General features: G+C 48.4%; 4 protein-coding genes across 4 annotated transcripts; 3 read left to right on the top strand and 1 right to left on the bottom strand.

Moving 5' to 3' along the window:
- Positions 1 to 1,794: 1,794 nt before the first annotated feature.
- BDP81DRAFT_330590 (OPT oligopeptide transporter protein-domain-containing protein) lies at positions 1,795 to 4,005 on the top strand (the record flags this gene model as incomplete). The annotated part of the gene is made up of 4 exons (XM_060585413.1): positions 1,795 to 2,523; positions 2,577 to 3,249; positions 3,307 to 3,762; positions 3,815 to 4,005. 4 exons carry the CDS (start codon positions 1,795 to 1,797, stop codon positions 4,003 to 4,005), a joined length of 2,049 nt encoding a protein of 682 aa, XP_060440116.1.
- Positions 4,006 to 4,215: 210 nt separating this feature from the next.
- BDP81DRAFT_330717 (kynureninase 2) lies at positions 4,216 to 5,813 on the bottom strand (the record flags this gene model as incomplete). Its single annotated transcript, XM_060585440.1, has 3 exons — positions 4,216 to 5,106; positions 5,158 to 5,561; positions 5,627 to 5,813. 3 exons carry the CDS (start codon positions 5,811 to 5,813, stop codon positions 4,216 to 4,218), a joined length of 1,482 nt encoding a protein of 493 aa, XP_060440115.1.
- Positions 5,814 to 6,129: 316 nt separating this feature from the next.
- BDP81DRAFT_437962 (indoleamine 2,3-dioxygenase) lies at positions 6,130 to 7,847 on the top strand. The gene is made up of 2 exons (XM_060591277.1): positions 6,130 to 6,665; positions 6,722 to 7,847. Exons 1-2 carry the CDS (start codon positions 6,339 to 6,341, stop codon positions 7,727 to 7,729), a joined length of 1,335 nt encoding a protein of 444 aa, XP_060440114.1. The 5' UTR covers positions 6,130 to 6,338; the 3' UTR covers positions 7,730 to 7,847.
- Positions 7,848 to 8,770: 923 nt separating this feature from the next.
- Positions 8,771 to 11,369, top strand: BDP81DRAFT_330288 (fungal-specific transcription factor domain-containing protein; the record flags this gene model as incomplete). Its single annotated transcript, XM_060585388.1, has 8 exons — positions 8,771 to 8,861; positions 9,045 to 9,296; positions 9,358 to 9,554; positions 9,620 to 9,914; positions 9,992 to 10,076; positions 10,137 to 10,501; positions 10,549 to 10,759; positions 10,814 to 11,369. 8 exons carry the CDS (start codon positions 8,771 to 8,773, stop codon positions 11,367 to 11,369), a joined length of 2,052 nt encoding a protein of 683 aa, XP_060440113.1.
- Positions 11,370 to 20,153: the final 8,784 nt, after the last annotated feature.

Genomic DNA, 20,153 nt, shown 5'->3' with positions numbered 1-20,153 from the left:
ATAGGTGGGAAATGCTCTGCTGACCCTCCAACGGCGGGCAAAGACAGCAAGCCACAACAGTCTATGGCATTCTGTCTGGAGGCTCTCAAAGCGGATTGTGTTCTTGAATGCAGCTGGAGCTCGCCGATTGGCTCTGCTCTGCTCCGAGCGGCACGCCATGCAGTGTTAGACGCGGCCCAACCCCCGCTAGGTCGGGGGAACCCGCAAGGTGTGCACGCAGTTCGGGGATTAATATGTATTGCTGTCGACGAAAGTTTCACATTCAGGCTTCTGGGGGGCTTAACTATGCGGATTAAGCCATGGGCCTTTGACATGTCACCTGTTTGACGTGCAGGCAGCTACGGGATTTTAAAAAGTATTAAGTACTTTAAGGTAGCAAATGCCAAATGGGGATCGACGCCTTTGTTCAACGTCGCTGCTAGGTAGTCAGAAAGTGGGAAGATGTGTTAAAAAGTACAACACACAACCCGTTTAAACAAAAGTTTCAATACACCAATGACCATGTTGGGAATAACATGATGCCGGGGTTGAGGGTGACAATCTGGTAACTGCAAGCAAGATCCTCTTCAGATGTCACCTCTTCCTCTGAAGCTGATTTGAGAACATCATGTTGATAATGGGCAAGCTGGTTATCCCATCGAGTGCTGCAAGGCGACAGTACATTGGCTCCACATAAGGGGCCCTCTTTTACCCCGCACCGCATCTGGTACATCCACTGCTTGAGTTGCCCCTATGATTTCTACTACGGTACATCCACCAAACTGCCTCGAGTGCGATGTAGCTCTCTGTAACTCAGAAGATTGCTGGTACCGATTTCATACGCAGAATCTCTAATAATTGGAAGTATCTATTATCAATTACGTTGGTTGGTTGGAAAAAGGGGCCCGAAGTGGCCCGATTGGCTGCTCCCCCGCATCTCAATGTACTGTCGCCTTGCAGCACTCGATGGGATACAATGCCGCAGACAATGATCAGGAAGAAAAAATTGAAGTATGAAGGAAACGGGTGGTACAATCGAGTCGGAGGCTACTAATATCGAGCCAGAGGTTGATCCTGCTACTCAAGTTACACATTTTAGCTGGCATCGTCAAGTTTCCCACGAAGGATGTAAGTTTCTGGAGGGGCTTCGAGGGGCAAGTGTCGGCTTTGTGGGCTCGAAAGCAGTGATCAAGGGATCCGTACTGAGGGGCAGACGGACGAGATACGATATGTCTATACTTTTGGTCTCACCTACCTACTATACTGTAGATGAGTGAGCTCGTAAATGTAAACGAAATACAATATGCCTGCAATTTTTCTTGAGCTTCCCACCTCAATTAGCCATCCGATGCTGTTGCTGACGGCAAGGCTAGTCACCCAGTGTGATGTAGTGAGTTCTGCACACCATTTCAGCGTTACAACTTACGTGCCAGCAAACCATGCACTCTCTGTTGGGTACTTCCGCTCTACTTTCCTCCAGAAACACAACTTTTTAAAATTGTTCCGCTTGGCCGTTCAAAGTTGAATGTCGCAAAACACGAGTAGGTAACGTGGGGTGGCCATGCCGGATGATGTGAGGGTATCGATGACGTAGGCTCAGTGTCACCACATACAACCCCCAGTTCACTGCCGATGCATCAGTGGGAATTGGGAATGGATTTTGTGCATGTGATCATGTTTTCATAGAGCTTGAAATGAGAGGCTTCTACATACTTCTCTCATATTCACGGTCGATAACCACTCGAGCTTCTTACACTTTTCGTCAATTCGAAAGCTCGCCTGGGTTTCCGTTGTTGACAGTTTGGGAAATTGACAATGTCTGGACCTCGAGACATCGAAGCGGTCAGCCCACGACACCGCAGAGCTTCTACCCCGAGGCCAAGGCAACAGGAAGTGGTACATTCCGCTTCTTCTCTTACTCTCAGGTCCACGGTCGTCGGCATCATAGTTGGCATTTTAATATGCCTCTCCAACACGTATTTCGGTCTTCGCACTGGTTTCCTGGCCATCATGAGCCTGCCTTCAACCATATTGGGCTTTGCCTTCTTCAAAACGATCCAAGACCATTTGGCATTTCCATTTACTCCCCAAGAACATGCGACAATGGTTGTTATTGCGAGCTCATTGGGCTTGATGCCTTTCACAATCGGATCTGTCGGAATTTTACCAGCCATGGAGTTTCTCACAAACGAATCAGAAAATGGCCCTTTCCACCTTGATTGGGCTCAACTCTGTGTTTGGTCCATTGGTGTCAGCATCCTGGGTGTTGCTGTGACTCTACCATTGCGGAAACGGTTTCTTGTCCAAGAGCCTTTGCCATTCCCATTTGGAACATCGTCGGCAGCCATGATTGGATCGCTGCACCGGGATGCTGACATTGCACATCGAATTCTCCGCGCTCAGAATGATTTGGAAAGTGTCAACGACAAGCAAAAGCAATCAATTGTAGAAGACTCAGTTGACACTGACGATAGCCTCCTACAACATGGTTGGAGTCAGAATAACAAACTCATTCTCATCACTTTCTTGTTCGCGGCACTTTACGTGAGCGTTGATTTTCTTGGACCGCCCTTCCGCCTTGCTGACCTCTAACGCAGTCTCTCACTGCATATTTTGTTCCACAAATACGAACCATGAATATCTTCGGCAATTATCTTGCTCAAGAATGGCTCTTTTCTCTTTCAACATCCCCTGGCTATGTCTCTATCGGCTTGATTGTACCTCCAATCACTACCCTTTGGATCGTCGTTGGATGCTTGATTGGATGGGGAATACTTTCACCTCTATCCAGACTCAACGGATGGGCCCCGGGCTCTGTCTCCGACTGGGAAACAGGTTCAAGAGGTTGGATCATGTGGATTGCAGTTGCACTGATTTTAGGCGATACGGCCGTCACTCTTTCGACAATGCTTCTACGTTCCTTCAATGTCTACGCTATATCAAATCTAGTGGAACTTTCGACATATTGGAAAGGAAATCACCACCTTGATGACGAAGAGGATACACAGCCTCTTATCAGAGGCCCATTACGGCCTGAAATATCGCCTCAAGTTGGGTCTCTAGATTATCGGGACGACAAATTAACGACCAAAGTCTATCTGGTCTGGATACTAACCGGCCTGCTTTTATGCTTCGCTTCTATGGTCGTACTTTTTGGTTCTTCAGTCCCCATACTAGCCTTACTACTGGCGGTATTCACAATTTTACCGCTAAGTCATGTTAACATTCGCTGTTACGGAGAAACGGGAACTGGCGGGGCGGCCTATATTGGTATGTGGTATCTGTTCCTGCTGTAGAACTGGGTTTAACGCTTCGGGCATATCATAGCCAAAATCCCGCAATTTCTGTTCGCCTTCCTGATACCTTCAGCAAACCCAAACGCCATTTTACTCAGCTTAGCCGTTGCTGGTGTTGTTGAAGCTAGTGTATGGCAAGCGGCAGAGATGATGGACGAGTTCAAAATGGGACATCTTGTCAATGCGCCACCGATGTCTCTTTTTTATGGCCAACTGATCGGGTCACTGGTGGGATCCGCTATATCGATGCTGGTTTACCGACTTTACACCAACATACTCAGCTTTCCGTCTAAAGACTTTCCTATGCCATCGGCGCACATCTTAATATCAACAGCTCGGCTCGTATATGGCCGAGGCATGCCGCCTGGGCTACTTGAATTTGGCGTAGTTGCGTCAGCTTTGGGTGCCATATTTAAGATTTTGAAAGATTGCAAGCGTCTCAGTCGCTGGTCCACTTGCATACCGTCTAGTGTTGCATTAGCTGCAGGTATGTCGAGCTGCGGAAATTACGTGGCATTCGAGACTAACTGATAATACAGGCATGTACATTATGCCTGAAATGATATTGGCACAAGGGATTGGCGGTTTGATTCACTATCATATTCTTCGTCACTGGGGTCGAGAGAAGGAATCACGCCTTATTTCCACGGCTACGGGCTTCATACTCGGCGAAGGCTTGTTCAGCTTAGTGACAATGCTCCTGCAGAGCATCGACGTACCACATTTATGATATCAAATACCCGAGTCCCAGTTCGGATGGTTAGTCACAACGAGCCGGGTCTACGAACTCGTAATAGTAACTTCAGGAGTGCGTGGGGACAACTGGAGATGTCACAGACCAGCATCCTCTTATGCGTAATTTACTCAATGCATACAATGAACATTTTATATTGATTAACATAGAGACTCATCATCGTCCCAGAGCGTTTAATAGAGAACTTTAAGCAATGGCTTTTCTCAGGGTGTCCATGAACTTCCATACATCTTGGAAGGTGCAATACAATGGCACTGGCGCAACACGGATAACCCCTGGTTTGCGCTTATCGCAGACGATTCCTTCCTCAACAAAAGCTTCCACGACATGTTCCAGTAGGCCGTCCTTGAGCAAAACACTCAGCTGAGCGCCTCTCTCGTGAGCATTCCTTGGCGTAAGAACTCTGAATGAGGGTTCGCTATCAGTGTCGTCTGCCAAGATGCCATCAAGAAGATGCTCTGCATACGCAGTAAGCACCAAGGACTTCGTTCGTAAGTCAGCCATGGAGGTCTTGCTGAAAACCGAAAGTGCACCCGAGAGTGAGGCCAGATCAATGGCTGAAGGATTTGAGACCTGGAAACCACCAGCGCCAACGGTAGGGAGGAAGTTGTTATCCATGTTGAAGCGAACCGACTTGTCACCACCGTACCAGCCGGTAAGTCTGTGGCGGAACTTGGGCTTGCCCTCGCTGGTGTCGACTTTCCCGTGTCTTTCGTGCACAAACGCGCCGCCCATTGACCCGGGTCCAGCATTCTGGTACTTGTATGTACACCAGGCCGCAAAGTCAACATTCCAATCGTGTAGCTGTAACTCGACGTTTCCAGCAGCATGAGCCAAGTCCCACCCGACAACAATGTCCTTGGATTGCGCATATTCGGTGATCCGAGGCATATCGAAGAGTTGGCCACTGTAGTATTGTATACCAGGAAGCAGGATGAGGGCTGTCTCCTCAGCATGCTCGTCAATGGTCTTCAGAATGAGATCAGTGGAGATGTAGAAGTTTTCATCGGGCTGAATCTGGACCATCGACTTGGACGGATCCAATCCGTGCCACTGGATCTGCGATTCGATCACATACTGTCTTCGTCAGTTCAGCATACGAGTAGTTTGTATTTACATCTGACTTACGTGATCACTTGGAAATGGCCTCCATTCAAGGATAATCTTGTGCTTCTTCTCCGTCGGTCGGTAAAAGCTGGCCATCAAAAAGTGCAAGTTCGCGGTCAAGGTGTTCATCATGACAACCTCTTCGGGTAAGGCGCCGACAATGGCGGCGCTTTTCTTCGCGACATCCTCAGCCATGTCTTGCCAGCAAACAAGGGGTGAGTTCTCGAGTCCCTGAAAGTGGCCATTCACCCCAATTGATGCCCAGGTCTCCAACTGAGCAAGGATGTAATCTTTGACCGCTTTGGGCGGAACTCCCAGTGAATTACCACAAAAATAGACCGATGGGGTCAAATCATCTTCGGCTGATGAATGCGCTCCGTTGGTGCCATTGACCCCGTTTGCATGGCCGTTGAGAAGTTGATTGTCTTTTGGCGCGATCAGTATTGGACCTGTAACAAATATTGTGACATCATGTCTTGGCAGGACCTACTAGGGAGCGTTCCGGTCAAAGACTTCTTCTTAAGAGATGCTTTGGTCGGAATGATAAAATCATTGCGCAAATACGCAAGTTTGTCTTGAGCGTCGAGCTGCTGCGCAAACGAGACGGTGTTTGCGTTGGCAGGAAACTTGGCCTGGCGCCCAGAACGAATCTGTTCAGCAAAAGCGTTAAACTCCATCTTAGATCGTACGACAAACTGTGTCAATTTTCCTGGATGGTTCGGATACTGTCAGATATGGCACGATTCGCCGTAGAACCAGGGCGCCTTGGTCGTCTTTGTACCCGTCGCCTCCTCATCTGACACGAGATAGCACATCGTCATTCCGAAAACTTCGCGAGCGGCCCCACCAACATCCGGCATCCGTTTCCGTCAAAGCTATAGCGCTTCCGCATATAAGCGACGGGTTTCGGCTTGGTCCACTTATACCATCGGATGACAGGCGTGTCTTTGCAAGATGCGTACGGAGTACAGAGTACGTACGGATACAGACTGGCAAGCAGCACGGAGACAAGGGTCTTGGGAGAGCCAATTCGAGAGTTATTTCTTCATCTTAACTCGCCCTGACTCGTACTGAAATGTTTCCTATTCCATACACATATCAACTCAATCGATCTCTTCCAAACCTCTTCAACGGTTCACGTATATCAACTTCATCAAAGCACACCTCCTTCTTTGTGTCCTAGACATACGATTTTGGTCAAAATGTCCCCTCACGCGCTACCCATAGTCGCAGAACAGGCACAGACAGATGTTTTTGCGTTGATGAAGAAGTACGCCATCACAAAGAACGGATTCCTCCCGGCCGACGCACCGGTCAAAGTTCTTCCGGATCCTTACTACTCGCCATGGGAAGCAATTGTTCAACACCTCCCGGAGCTTCTCAAGACCGGCAAGCTGCGACGAGATGTCAACAGTCTTCCTCTTCTGTCGACGAGCAAGTTACGTAGTCAGCCTGAGTGGAGACGAGCTTATGTGATCTTGATCTTTCTGGCGCATGCCTACATTTGGGGGGGAGAACAGGCGGAAGAGGTTAGTGCAGTGTCTCGTATCTGACTCTGGCGAGAATGTTCTAACAGTGATTCAAGATCTTGCCTCCGGCTGTAGCTGTCCCCCTCTTACGTATCTCCGAGCATCTAGAGGTTCCGCCTGTCGCGACCTACGCAGGCCTGAACTTGTGGAATTTCTTATCGACGACTAACGACTTCACTGATCTGGACTCTTTGGAGTCTCTGCACACTTTCACCGGCACAAAGGACGAAGCTTGGTTTTATCTGGTCTCAGTGGCTATGGAGGCCCAAGGTGCTCGGATTATGACCGACATGCTGAATGCTCTGGAATCCATCAAGACGAGAAACTACGATACAATTACGCAAGCACTAGAAGCACTGTCTGGCAATATCAGACAGATCGGTGCTTTGTTAGAACGGATGTATGAAAACTGCGACCCAATGGTTTTCTTCTACGAAATTCGCCCGTTTTTAGCTGGAAGCAAGAACATGGCAGCAGCGGGCCTGCCGAAAGGTGTCTTCTACGACGAAGGCAATGGTCGGGGTACGTGGCAACAGCTCCGTGGAGGAAGCAACGGGCAAAGCTCTCTCATCCAATTTCTCGACATTGTTTTGGGGGTTGAGCACACATCAGAGGGCAATAGCAATCCACATGCAAGCAGAGCCAACACCAGCCAAACACGAATGCCCGCATTTCACGAGGAAGTCCGGAGTTACATGCCAGGGCCGCACAAACGATTCCTCGAGCACGTTGCCCGCATGGGCAGCATCCGAGAGCTTGCAAAGCTACCGGTTTCCACTGTCGAGCAGCAAGACTTCTGCAATGCATACCAAGCAGCAATTCGAACGATGACTGAGTTTCGGAACAAGCATTTGCAGATTGTTACCCGCTACATTGTGCTTCCTTCGAAGAAGATGCACAACGGCGCGAAAGTTGATTTGGCAAGCGCATCTTCAGTGAAGGACGAGCAGCTCACTGGGACAGGCGGAACAGCATTAATGCCTTTTTTGAAGCAAACACGGGACGAGACCCTGCAGGCAGGGCACCTGCAGGCAGGGCAATTAGAGAGCGGAGAGTGGAGGTGATCAAAAGAGGGTACGAACCATGATATCCAAAACAGTAGAGCCATCGAGGAGGAGGAAAATTACATAATTCAGTGCTAAACTAATGCAAGAAGAATGAAGAGTCAACTTCCGCGTGTAACCTCGATGCTCCATTCACATAAAGCCGGGTCCACAAATTGGGAAAGTCACATCCGTGTGACGGCCGTGGCACAATTCCTGGCAGAGCGGAAGGGTGACTTCGGATCTCGGATCTCAACGTGGCTGAGCAAGGACATAATAATGCCAGCACCCGTCGCAGCGGCCACGGATGTCCTAAGGCTGACGTGCACGCTCGTCTGATTGAAAGAAAAAACTTCGGTCCAAATATTCCTTGATGATTGATCTGATGACCAACCAGTTGGCAAGATATTTATTCTACCTAGATCCTACGCTATGCGCCTATCGATCGCAATTGAACGAAGCCATGCCGCCATACTCGATGCAAACATTGCAGATGAAGAGCAGAAGAAATGGCCAATCCCGGAATTTTTCTCATCATCAATCGTGACTTTATGGAGAAAGATCCAAGTAATATCGGATCTGAATTCTGTGTTTCAAAAGGATATGTATGGGGGCCAAGTGACAAGCAGGTAGAACACCGTGCTGGCAGGCTTGTACGTCATCGTTTCTGGTGATACGCTGATCTACTGCAGAGATTGAAGCGACGTTGGTAGTCTTCATGCACGAGATTCTCCTAAGCTCGGATCTATGATGACGAGGCACGGGGGCCAAAAAGACTGAGGCTCCTGGAAGTGGCTCCGGGTGAATGTGGCAGAGCGGATACGACGGATCGTGACCACACCGTGCATCCGTCAACGTGTCTAAGCTCGGAAGTACTGTATCAGGTGCCTTGATGAAAGATGCCAAGCAGATTACCCAACCGTGGCTAGCGTCGAGCAAGTTCCGCACTCGGGAAACTTCCATCTGGGCACTGGCTAGTTTCCTCCCTCCGTGTCCCGATCTTCGCTCTTCCGCATGTGTGTCTGCACAGCAACGTAACGAGGTAATAACGGCTGAGGCACCATGGAAGATGTTTCGGGGCGAGAGCCATCGCCGCACGTCTATGTCCGCACAAGAGTCGCCAACGCTTGCGACAGTTGTAAGGCCCGGAAAGGTACAATTTCCATTCTCCCCGATTGTCTCTCGCGAGCCGGTTTGCTATTGTACTTTGAGCATCGTCTTGGTTTGCAGCCACCTGAACGTGCGTTCCCTGCACGCATGCAATCTCACCGCGCACTCGCATTCTATGGTTCGTGGGACGCTATCTGAGTTCCCTTTTAACCCCTCGATGTAATAGTCAAATGCGACGGCAAGTTGCCATGCAGCTACTGCTTGAGACGTCAACGCCCTTCCACGTGCCGATACTCTCCGCAGCAGAGGCGACGAGCGCCGGCCCCCCTTCTGAGAACGCCGTCTCCGTCTGTGCATAACGGCCCGGATATTCAGACCGAGCCCCGGCAATCAGTCCCGGCACACGAGGCCTTGGCCGAAGAAGAGACGGAGGTCCCCCGGGAGGCACGTCTTTTGTGTGATGCTCAAGGGAAAATAAGTACGTCCTTTCCAAAATACACATGTTTGATTCTCCAACTGATGTGTTGCATGTCATCAAGTTTTCATTGGAGATTGTGCACCTCTGTCATTCTTCCAAACTGTCCGGCAATTGGTAAACACACGCGTCGATCCGCAAGTCTTTGCACACCAGACTGAAAACCCGCCTTTCCGACCACCGGCTCATTATTCCGGAAACGACGAGCCCGCTCTACAACTGACAACAGTACCAAGTGCCGTTGTAAAGTATCATGAAGTGGTGAGGCTTGCCTGTCTTTCTACAGAGTGTCCCAGTTTGATAACCATTCACACATGGTCTTACAGACCAGTGGTGTCGTCGATCTGTTTGGCCATGCACAGCTCGTCAACGAGATCGAGTCCTGGGCTCGCCAGAATCATAAATCACAAGACGCAGTATCCGCCACTTTTTACCTCGTTCTTGCCATAGGTTACCAGTCTTCCGAGGAAGACCTTGCATCCTCCTACTTTGAATATGCACGCAACATCGCCCTGGCAAATCTCAGCGGCAACATCAATGTTCCAACAATCCAGACATTTATCCTAGTTACTGTCTATATGCTCGCTTCATGCCAAATGAATGGGGCATTTCTATTCTTTGGTATGTGCCCAAGAAAACTATCACTAATTATAATAGACTGTCTCGTGAGCCATACTAAGCAGAATGCAAACTCGCAGGTATCGCAGTCAGAGCAGCCTACTCGATTGGGATTCACCGCACTGAGATTAACTCTCGATTTGGTGCCGACGTCCAGAGGCAGCGGTACAAGCCCCCTTCGTTTCTCTGTTGCCAAATCCAACGGCTAACACTCATACCTGGTAGGGATCGCCTGTGGAAGAGCCTGCGTGTCTTGGATCTCTTCTTGAGTACATCGATGGGCCGGCCACCTGCAACATCTGATGTGGACTGCACTGTACCTTACAGGGAGCTGGACGATGAGGGACAAGAGATATTCGATATACTCAATGCTTCTGCGCAGATATTCCTGATCACTGAAGGTATCGTCGTAGAAGTGTACTCGAGAAGGAAGGTTTCGTATCAATTGACCGAAGGTATCTCACGACAGCTAAGAGACTGGTCAATTCGTTGGTTACAGAGGCTCAAGGACACTGTGTCTGATACCATATCCGGCCAAGAAGCAAGCAGGGTGACGGGAGCTTGCCAGGTCCTTTGTTCCTACTACTATGGTCTGTTCAACACTTCGCCTCAGAGGATTAGTACTGATGCTGCATAGCGGTGATATTGGTCTCACGGCCTTTTCTAATGTATGAATTGCACAAGCGACTAGCCGACGGAGTTGCCGAGACGCCAACGACGACTTCGGGTCTCATCTCCGGCAAGTCAAAACTTGCCGATGCGTGTATCGATGCAGCAAGCTTCATGGTTGACATACTAGTTGGCCTGGCGGAGAGAGGGGTTTTAACAGGGCACATGCCTCTGGTTGTGTAAGTGAAGGCCCCGGTGCATTCCCGTTGAACTTGTCTGATTCTTTTGCCAAGGTCCTGGTTATTTGCCTCATCCCTCATTTTGGGCGTGGGTCTTCTCGGATCCTTTGGCCGCATATTGGAAAAGTACACGCGAAACTCTATAATGGTCCTAGAACATTTTGCAAAGATCGACGCTCACGCCTCTCAATACTCGCTCATTACAAAGTCATTACTCAACGCCGCTCTCGAGTACTTGGAAAAGAAGGAACTCAGAGAACGTGTGCAGCGTACTGAAAGTTCCTCGCAGCTTTTTGGACTTGTCCCGCGAGAAAGCACCGAAAGTGTCCACAACATCCAAGCTTCAGCTACTGATGCAAATTCAAGTTCAAGTACGGATCGAAGCCTCGTTTCGAAGACAAATAATTCCGTCTCTGCTTTTCTTGGACTCGGTTCGCCATCTTTTGCGGACGTAGACGCATCCTTTTTAAGCCTTTCGTCATCATTACCCAGGACGCCGGATTTGTCCATACTTGACGGAAGGAATGAGATGGATCATGGTTTCGGGGATCTGAACTTATTCCAACTCCTCGATGGCGACGGACACATTGATCTTGGCACTTACATCTGAGTGGGGGTCCCTAGAAGGGGTACATCCAGAGATAGCTCGAGATTTCGTTACGCATTTGAAGTCCCGGGTCCAATTTGGAGACCAATCAGATGATTTAAACTTTTACTAAAGACGCTCTACGGAGTAGTTCACCATGGCTCAAGCTGCTGTGTGGGCCAGCTTGACGTAAGCGAAGTGTTCGACACACTCAGGGCCCCGGTGGCTGTAGCGTACTTGTGTACAATGTGAATATCGTACGCACCAATGTAAATATGGCACGCATTTCTGGAAGTTATTTTGAATCTCGCAAAGGTGGCGTAAAGCTTTCCGAAGAAAGAAGGAGCCGTCATAGTCATCGGTTTGGTTGGCCAGAACAAAGCTCTTTACATGGGAACTACCTATCTTTGGAACCCGAAGAACTTAACCCTACTGGCTCGGCATCTTCTAGCGGCGATTTTTGACCTCGCTCCACCCTCTACTGGCCAACGAGCGGATACCCTATTCAGTGTACACAGCCGACAGGAGTTAAATACGGAATAGTAGTACAGATACATGTAGAGAATCCGTACATTAGCTTAGCTGACACTTCCTAAATTGACACACGGTTTGGTTCGATATTTTTCCCAAGCTACCTCCAAGCTTTAGAAGGTGTGGAGGCAATACTACTGTATTGGATCTGATGATGATCATGGGAAAAGCTGAGCGCTGGCTGGGCTGGATATCTGATGATGATGATGATGATGATGTATTTAACGTCTAGTAACAAAAGAACGTGCCGGGCGCTATACCGACATAGTCTATGCTAATCTAAACTATATTATAGGCTACCGTCTTTACCTAACATTCCTACTTAATGACTCGGGCAAATTTCGGAAAAGAAATTAATCTCCTCTATCTATTTATATAAAAGAGAGGCTCCCTTAATAGAACCTAATAAGAAATTAATATTTACTTTGGCTATATATTGGCGGAGGTAGCGCGGTATAGCCTTATTTTCTATGCTTATAGAAGTAGAAATGGACTAGTATCTTGGGTTTCCCATAGCTATAGTTGAGTAACGTATTTTAATAAGCGAATCTCTCGTGGTATACTATAAAGTCTCTATAATGGGATCTTACTATGTATAGCCTTCCTAGTAAGTGCCAAGGGAGGCGGAGTTCGGGCGGCTTAGGATAAAGAATTATCTTGAGGTCGGTGTATTACCAAGGGTAGTTATTAGGATAGCTATTTTCTAGTAAAGGCTTAGAAGGCAGCTGCTTTAGTTTGCCTTTCTAGGTGCGCTAATAAGGGCTATATGTTACGGCCAGCTAGTCGTAGGGGTATGTTTGCAGAAGTTGAGGCTGCGGAACTGGTAACAGTAATCGTAGTCGAGGATAGCTTCAGGGAAGCTATGTCTGTCAATCGTAAGGTAAGGTAAGGCTTCGGTGATCAATCGTAGTCTTGTCAAGGTGATAGCTGAAAGCGGATGTTAATCCTGATACGAAGTTAATTGCTGAAGAGCTATGGAAGTCTGTCCTAGAGTCCAGCTCAAGTCCATCCTTATACAAGTCCGATCCTAACTGAACAGTGCTGAACAGTCCCCTTTGTCTGGATATGTTGGATATGCCGAATATCCAACATATCCTTGACTCGGTTGGATATGATGATGATGATGATGATGATGATGATGTATTTAACGTCTGGTAACAAAAGGACGTGCCGGGCGCTATGCCGACATGGTCTATGCTAATCTAAACTATGTTACAGGCTACCGTCTTCACCTAACGTTCCTGTTCAATGACTCGGGCAAATTTCGGAAAAGAAATTGGTCTCCTCTATCCATTTGCATAGAAGAGAGGCTCCCTTAGTAGAACCTAGCAAGAAATCAATGCTTGCTTTGGCCATACGTTGGCGGAGGTAGCGCGGTATAGCCTTGCGTCCACGCTTGTAGAAGTAGAAATAGACTGGTGTCTTAGGTTTCCCACAGCTGCAGTTAAGCAACGCATCTTAATAAGCGAATCTCTCGTGGTATGCTACAAAGTCTCTATGATAGGATCTTGTTGCGTATAGCCTTCCTAGTAAGTACCGAGGGAGGCGGAGTTCGGGCGGCTTGGGGTGAAGAATTATCTCGAGGTCGGCATATTACCGAGGGCATTGGGACAGCCATTTTCTGGCAAAGGCTTGGAAGGTAGCTACTTTAGCTTGCCTTTCTAGGTGCGCTAATAAGGGCTGTGGTTATGATTTTGGGATTAGTTTGCAGGCTTCCTTGGCTAGAGCATCCGCTTCTTCATTTCCTGGTACTCCCGTGTGCCCAGGGCACCACCAAACATAAACCCTGCCGGGGGTTGTCCAGCTCTCTCTTTGTCTCCGAGTCCAGGAGGAAGAGAGCCTATTGAAGGCCCTAAATCTAGCCTGGTTACTTCCTATACTCTGGGAGTATAGTCTAGCCGCGACTACGAGGTTATCGAGGCAGATATAGACGTTATCTACTATACGAGCCGTAGGAGCCCGGGTAGCTTCTATTAGGCCGTGATACGCAGTATGTGCCTCCGCGTCATATACCTTAGTTTAGGAGCCGAGTGGTTCGGATCTGCGGAAGATCTGCCGTGTAGCTTAGTACCCTACCTAGCCTGCTCCGGCGGAGGTACTACTACCGTCCGATATCTGGGACCCGTTAGTATAGATAATAATGTCCCGCTTAGAGAAAGTTGCTATCCTGCCTACAAAGGAGAGGGCCTGTTCTTCTTTGGTCTTATTAGGTTCGTAGCCGACCCTGGCGAGGGCTATCTGCCAGTCCGCTAGTTACTCCTAAGGGGGGAGTTCTAACGGATCGATGTATTCGATATTTTTATTTACGAGGCTTATTATTCGTCGTAGCCGTGAGTCTGGTCCTGATTTGTCCCTGAGTCTCGTTCGGAGAGGGTGTCGCTCGGCCAGACGATAGATTCTAGTGGACGCTGTGTAGAGCTTTGCGTCCAGTATCACCTCTGCTGGGGGTAGAGCCGCCTCGCGCTATAGGATCGGTATAGGCGTAGTTCTATATACGGGGACCATCGCTCTAATGGCTTTGGTTTGCATCGCGTCTAGTTAGTATAGCAGACTACTAACCCCGTTTAAGATAGTACGTCCATTCTTTATCCGGCTCTTGCCGGGCCACCATACTTTAGATATATAGTACTAAGTGGGTAATATATAAGAGGTGATCGCTCGACGAAGTAAGTATATAGGCGCGCCCTAGATAGTGTTTCCTAGTCCCCGTAGTCTATTAATTACTTAATATGCTTTTATAAAGAGGTTTCTTACGTAACTCTTGAATATGAGTTTACGGTCAAAGTGAACGCCGAGCCAGCGTAGAGAAGAGCCTTCTTTAATAGCCTGAACTATATGATGCTTCTTATCCGGTAAACCTACTATAATTAATAAGTTTCCGTCTTTTCGTCTCTTAGTAAAGTAGATTAGTTCGGACTTATCGAGGTTAAAAGTAATTCCTTCCGTCGCGCCCCATCCTAAGGTTTCTTTCTCTTCCTTAGTTAGGATATCATAGTTATTCTCTAGTAATGTTAAGCTTATTAAGATAGCGACGTTATCGGTATAGCCGAAACGAGATCGCTTCCTTCCTAGGCGAGCTATGCCTAGCTTAAAAAGAGGTTCAATATAGAGCATGAACAGAATGGGAGACACGGGTAAGCCTTATAATAGTCCATATTCGAGACCGAAGACGTCTCTTACCTCCCCATCAAGCCTTATTCTTGCTCTCCTTCCGGTAATAAAACTTAAGACCCAGCGTACGAGGTTCTCCGGCCATCCTTGTTCGTAGAGGCGTCGGACTAGTTATCCTGGGAGTACGGCGTCGAAAGCCTCTTTTATATCGAGCGTAAGTATAGAGGTAACTAGGCCTCTTTACTAGGCGCACTCGATATCGTGGATAGCCGCTACGATAAGGTCGCTATAAGAGCGAAGAGGGAGTGCTCCAAACTGTTGATCGTACAGAATACGATATTTAACTACGATCCAGGCAAGTCGTCTAGCGATAAGTCTCTCCAAGCCTTTTCCGAGGACAGCCAAGAGCGTAATTGGCCTATAGGAGCGCGGGAGTGTCTTATCTCTTTTTCCCGGTTTTGCTAGGATCACGAGAGTTGCTTCTTTAAAACAAGTAGGATACTAACCCTCGCATATACACCCGCTATAAAATAAGAGGACAATATCCTCGATAACTAACCATATTATTTTCAAAACAGTTAACTATAGTAATTTCGTCGGTCCCAGGAGTCGTATTTCCCGCGGTGAGAACCGAAGACCGTACCTCGTCCTTCGTAACCTACAGGAAAGGAAGCGTAGCTTGCCTTTATAAGACTAGGCTTTCTATTAGTATATCCTCGGAGATTGCAGCGTTTCTAAGGAGGACGTAGATAAATAAGTCGCGCTTCTCTTCTGGTTATAAAACAAGCGTATCTTAGTTATCTACATCTCGGAGTGGCGGGGTCTAAAAGGATCCTGTGGCTTTATACCAACCGACCATTTCAAATATATCTTTACTTAAGGAGGCTAAGGAGATCTTATCTTTCCAAAAGGCATCCTTAGAGCGTTTAAACTCGTAGAGGAAGTCCTATTTTAGAGCTTCGACCTCCTCTTCTTCCCATTAGCAGTTCACTCCGGCTACGCGGAGTCTTACTAATATCGCTTGCTTACTCGCATAGGCTTAGTGTTTACGTATGCAGCTTTCGCTCCAATATAGTCTCCCTATACCTTTCCCGAGCGTACGCTTTATAGAAGCCGTAAGTACTTTAATAAGATAGTCCGTAAGCTGTTGTACTAGGAGATCTAAAGACTGTGGGTCTTAGATGTTGCTTGTAGTACGGCGCATAGGTTATAAGTTACGTTTAATGATGCCGAGGAAAAGCTCCTCGTCCATCGTGTCGAGCCGAAACCTTCCCGGGGTCTGGCTGGTGGAAGCCCCATGGAGGTTACTGGACGCCCAGCATAAATCTAGGGTGTTACCGCCTTTGTGCGTAGGTTTACCTATAGGTGACATTAGGACAAGGCTGGCGGCTTCTGCCCATTCTACTAGGTTTTCAGCGTCCGGGGAACTCGTGGCCTCGGGCTGCTACGTCTAATAGTGTAAGTTAAAATCCCCCGCAATTAGTACTCGATCCTTAGGTTTGGGTTACTAGGCCGCTAGGATGTTCCTAAGAGCCTGGCCAGATCGTAGAGAGCTACGAGGGGCGTTATATACGTTAATGACTGTAAGGACCTCCTTCGTTCCTAAGAGGAGTCGTAAGAAGAGCAGGTCTGTAGATGGATCGGGTAGAGGCCGTATTTATACGCCTCGTACCCTAGTTCCTCTACGGAGGTAATTAAGTACCCTAGGATGGTCTTCGGTCTAGTTATCCACTAGGGTAAAAGTCTTAAAACCTAGGTAGTGTCTTGTGAGCCTCCTCTCCTCCGAACGGATAGACGGCTCTTATATTAGGAGTATATCGATTTAGGCTATATAAGCTAGGTCTAGTACTGTTTCGTGGGCGGATGCCCGCTTACCTACATTCGCTTATATAATTTACAGGGTTTTAGAGGGCTGTATTCTTCTTTTATATCTTATTCGCCGGGGTATAGTCCATCGCTTGTTCTTCTTTACGGGAATATCGATATGATTACTAGGTCGTATTTCTCTACAATCTTTCTCCCTCAGCTCGGATGGCCCGTAGCTGAGCCTTATCCCTCCTCTAGACTACCCCCTTTACTACTTTGGGTTGGATAGGGTAAGTCGCATCGAAGGCGGCGTGAGGCCCGTTACACGACGGGCATTTAAAGGGGCAGTCGCAGCCATCGTGACCCTTAGTGCCGCCGAAGGGTGCCCGGTGTTGATCAGTTATATAGGAAGGAGAGCTGCACTTGAGGTATCTCTTCCTTCTGGTGCACGTTCGTTCGCTATAAAAACCGCCGCAGCGGAGACATTAAGGAGGCCTCTTCTCCTTCGGGAACTATAGGTTTATAAAAACGCTGGCCCCTATCAAACGGAGGCGTCTTAGTAGTTACCTTACGGCTTCCGCCTTAAACCAGGTTATCACCGTGCCTAGCCTTTCGACTTCGTCCTTCCTAGAGAAGTGTGCTTTTTTAGGCTTGAGTTTCGTCGAGACCTGGATCTCTTTAAGGAGCTCCTCGGTCGTGATTTCCAGCTTAGTGTTGGTTACCAGACAATACCTGGTATAAGCGACGTTTACGATATAGGCTCGGATCTAGGTATCGCGTTACTCGATCGCTTACGCTTAGAGAAGGGCAGCGATCTATTCTCTATTCTCTAGCAGGACTTTTGCACTATCCATTAACAAAGGTAGGAGTGCTAATCCTATCTTAATATGGTCGATCCCCTTAAGGGCTTCTCGGGCTTGGGGACTTAGCCTTTCCCGAACGAAGATATATATGTCGTAGGCTTTCTCGTTCCGAAGCGGGCTTTCAGGCGATAGACGCGCGAAGACGCGTAGATCCTTTAAGGCCGCCTGGTTTGTAGCTTGTTTTGCGGCTTATTTAGCTAGCGTTGGTTCATCCTATCTTCTGGATAATAGCTGGCTCGCCGCCGCCGCAACGGACTGGGGGCGGCTGGTTCTGGGTTGTGTGCGAGGGATGCCCCTGGGAACTTAGGTCAGTCTCGCTAGGCCCTGTGTGTTACGACCCAACATGAAGACCAGGGCGTGCCCCGCTGACGCCTAGCGGCTACGGCGCATCATATATGCAGGACGGGACGGAACATTGGGGAAACCCCAGGAACGGAAGAACTATGGTACAAGTCACGTGATGATAAGAGATATGATAAGGGATAAGGATATGTTGGATATGCGACATATCCAACCGAGTCAAGGATATGTTGGATATGCGACATATCCAACCGAGCCAAGGATATGTTGGATATTCGACATATCCAACCGAGTCAAGGATATGTTGGATATTCGGCATATCCAACATATCCAGACAAAGTGGACTGTACAGCACTGTTCAGTTAGGATCGGACTTGTATATAAGGATGGACTCGAGCTGGGCTCTAGGTCAGACTTTCCATAGCTCTTCAGCAATTAACTTCGTATCAGGATTAACATCCGCTTTCAGCTACTACCTTGACAAGACTACGATTGATCACCGAAGCCTTACCTACCCTTACGATTGACAGACATAGCTTCCCTGAAGCTATCCCCGACTACGATTACTGTTACCAGTTCCGCAGCCTCAACTTCTGCAAACTACCCCTACGACTAGCTGGCCGTAACACTGTGCTAATAGCGTGCATAGACCTTGCTAGACTACGTTAATACCGGTTTAAACGCTGTTTCTCCTCCTAAAGCTCTCTCTCCAAGAATTCGATCTTTATTAAACAGTCTTTCAAAAACTATTCCCTCTCGGTGTCCCGATATAAGAGGTCCTGGACAAGATTCGAAAGCTTATTGATCTCGTCTTTGAGCTTAGAATTGTCCTGGTGGTTAACCTGCTTAACCACTCTGACCTTTGTAGTCGGCTTCCGGACTCGTCCCGACCGCCGAGGTATACCGGCGTCCCCGTGAACCGTGATTGATGGCCCTACATCTAGGGAGACCGCCATGGTCGTGGAATTCAGCTCGTATGGGCTGATGTTGAGAGATGATAGTGCAGTGGGCCGTAGCCCTCTATAACCTTAATAATTACTAACAGTGGGTACCTTTCGAGGTATGTGTTCAGAAGTTGTTCGTGACTCGGTTGGATATGTCGCATATCCAACATATCCTTATCCCTTATCATATCTCTTATCATCACGTGACTTGTACCATAGTTCTTCCGTTCCTGGGGTTTCCCCAATGTTCCGTCCCGTCCTGCATATATGATGCGCCGTAGCCGCCAGGCGTCAGCGGGGCACGCCCTGGTCTCATGTTGGGTCGTAACAAACCTGTGGAGGTAATACTACTGTATTAGATCTGATGATGATCATGGGAAAAGCTGAGCGCTGGCTGGGCTGGATATCTGGGCAAGGTGTAGGTGGGGCAGCTCCGAGATGTGAAGGAGCTGCCTCACGTGACCCACCTGCACCTGCCACAGAAGGATACCGGGATGCTTCTACCACACCTTCCACCTCCAATGTTACTAGACGTTAAATACATCATCATCATCATCATCATCATCATCATCATCACCTTCCACCTCCAAATGCATTTCGTCCCTCGGAGTAACGACGTCCAGCAGTATACGTTTATCGCTACATGTGTGTTTGAAGAAGAACGCAATCTATGCGAGATTCCTTACAGATGCTGGGGAGAACGCCGAGTGGCTTGGTTCACAAAAGGGTTGGGTACGGGAAGAGTCTCTTCAGTTATCTCGCCTAAGGGGACGTGCTTCTTTCAGATCAGCCCCTCGGTCCAATTTGGTAGTGTTTTACATGCAGAGTTGGCAGCTTACCTTAGCTACAGGCCGTCGAAGCTTTACGAATACGTGTCAATCATATCAGCAGGGGGGGCCGGGGGCTGCTGCCGAGCAAGCCGCTTTTGCTAGGCATTGACTTCGATTTAAGCTTCGCCACCCCTTCTGGCTGGCGTCTCACTACGAAGATCTGCGCAACTTCTCACTTATCTTGGCGCCACTAACAGTTGTGCTGAAGTGTGATGGGTGAGCGCATTGGCTTCGAAAAAGAGGTAATTAAGGCGCGCTCAGAACGGGACATTCCGCATGTTGGTCTACCTACCCCTGGCCGACCCCAATCGCCCTCCTGATTGACCTCCTATATACCCGACCCCGCTGTCTGTCGGCAGAACAGATTGTACGAGGCCCCCGGTGCGCATCCCACCTCTGCCGCACTCTCGCTCATCTTGCAAG

The sequence above is a fragment of the Colletotrichum phormii genome (genome assembly GCF_030913505.1).
Source record: "Colletotrichum phormii strain CBS 102054 chromosome Unknown BDP81scaffold_25, whole genome shotgun sequence".
NCBI lineage: Eukaryota > Fungi > Ascomycota > Sordariomycetes > Glomerellales > Glomerellaceae > Colletotrichum > Colletotrichum phormii.
The sequence above is the reverse complement of the archived record's forward strand: the minus strand, read 5'-3'. Positions and strand labels throughout refer to the sequence as shown.

Bases quoted from the DNA above. Each gene is read 5' to 3' on its own strand.
- BDP81DRAFT_437962 (XM_060591277.1), top strand. From the start codon at position 6,339: ATGTCCCCTCACGCGCTACCCATAGTCGCAGAACAGGCACAGACAGAT. The intron at 6,666-6,721 runs GTTAGTGCAGTG...CAGTGATTCAAG, and splicing joins GGGGAGAACAGGCGGAAGAG to ATCTTGCCTCCGGCTGTAGC.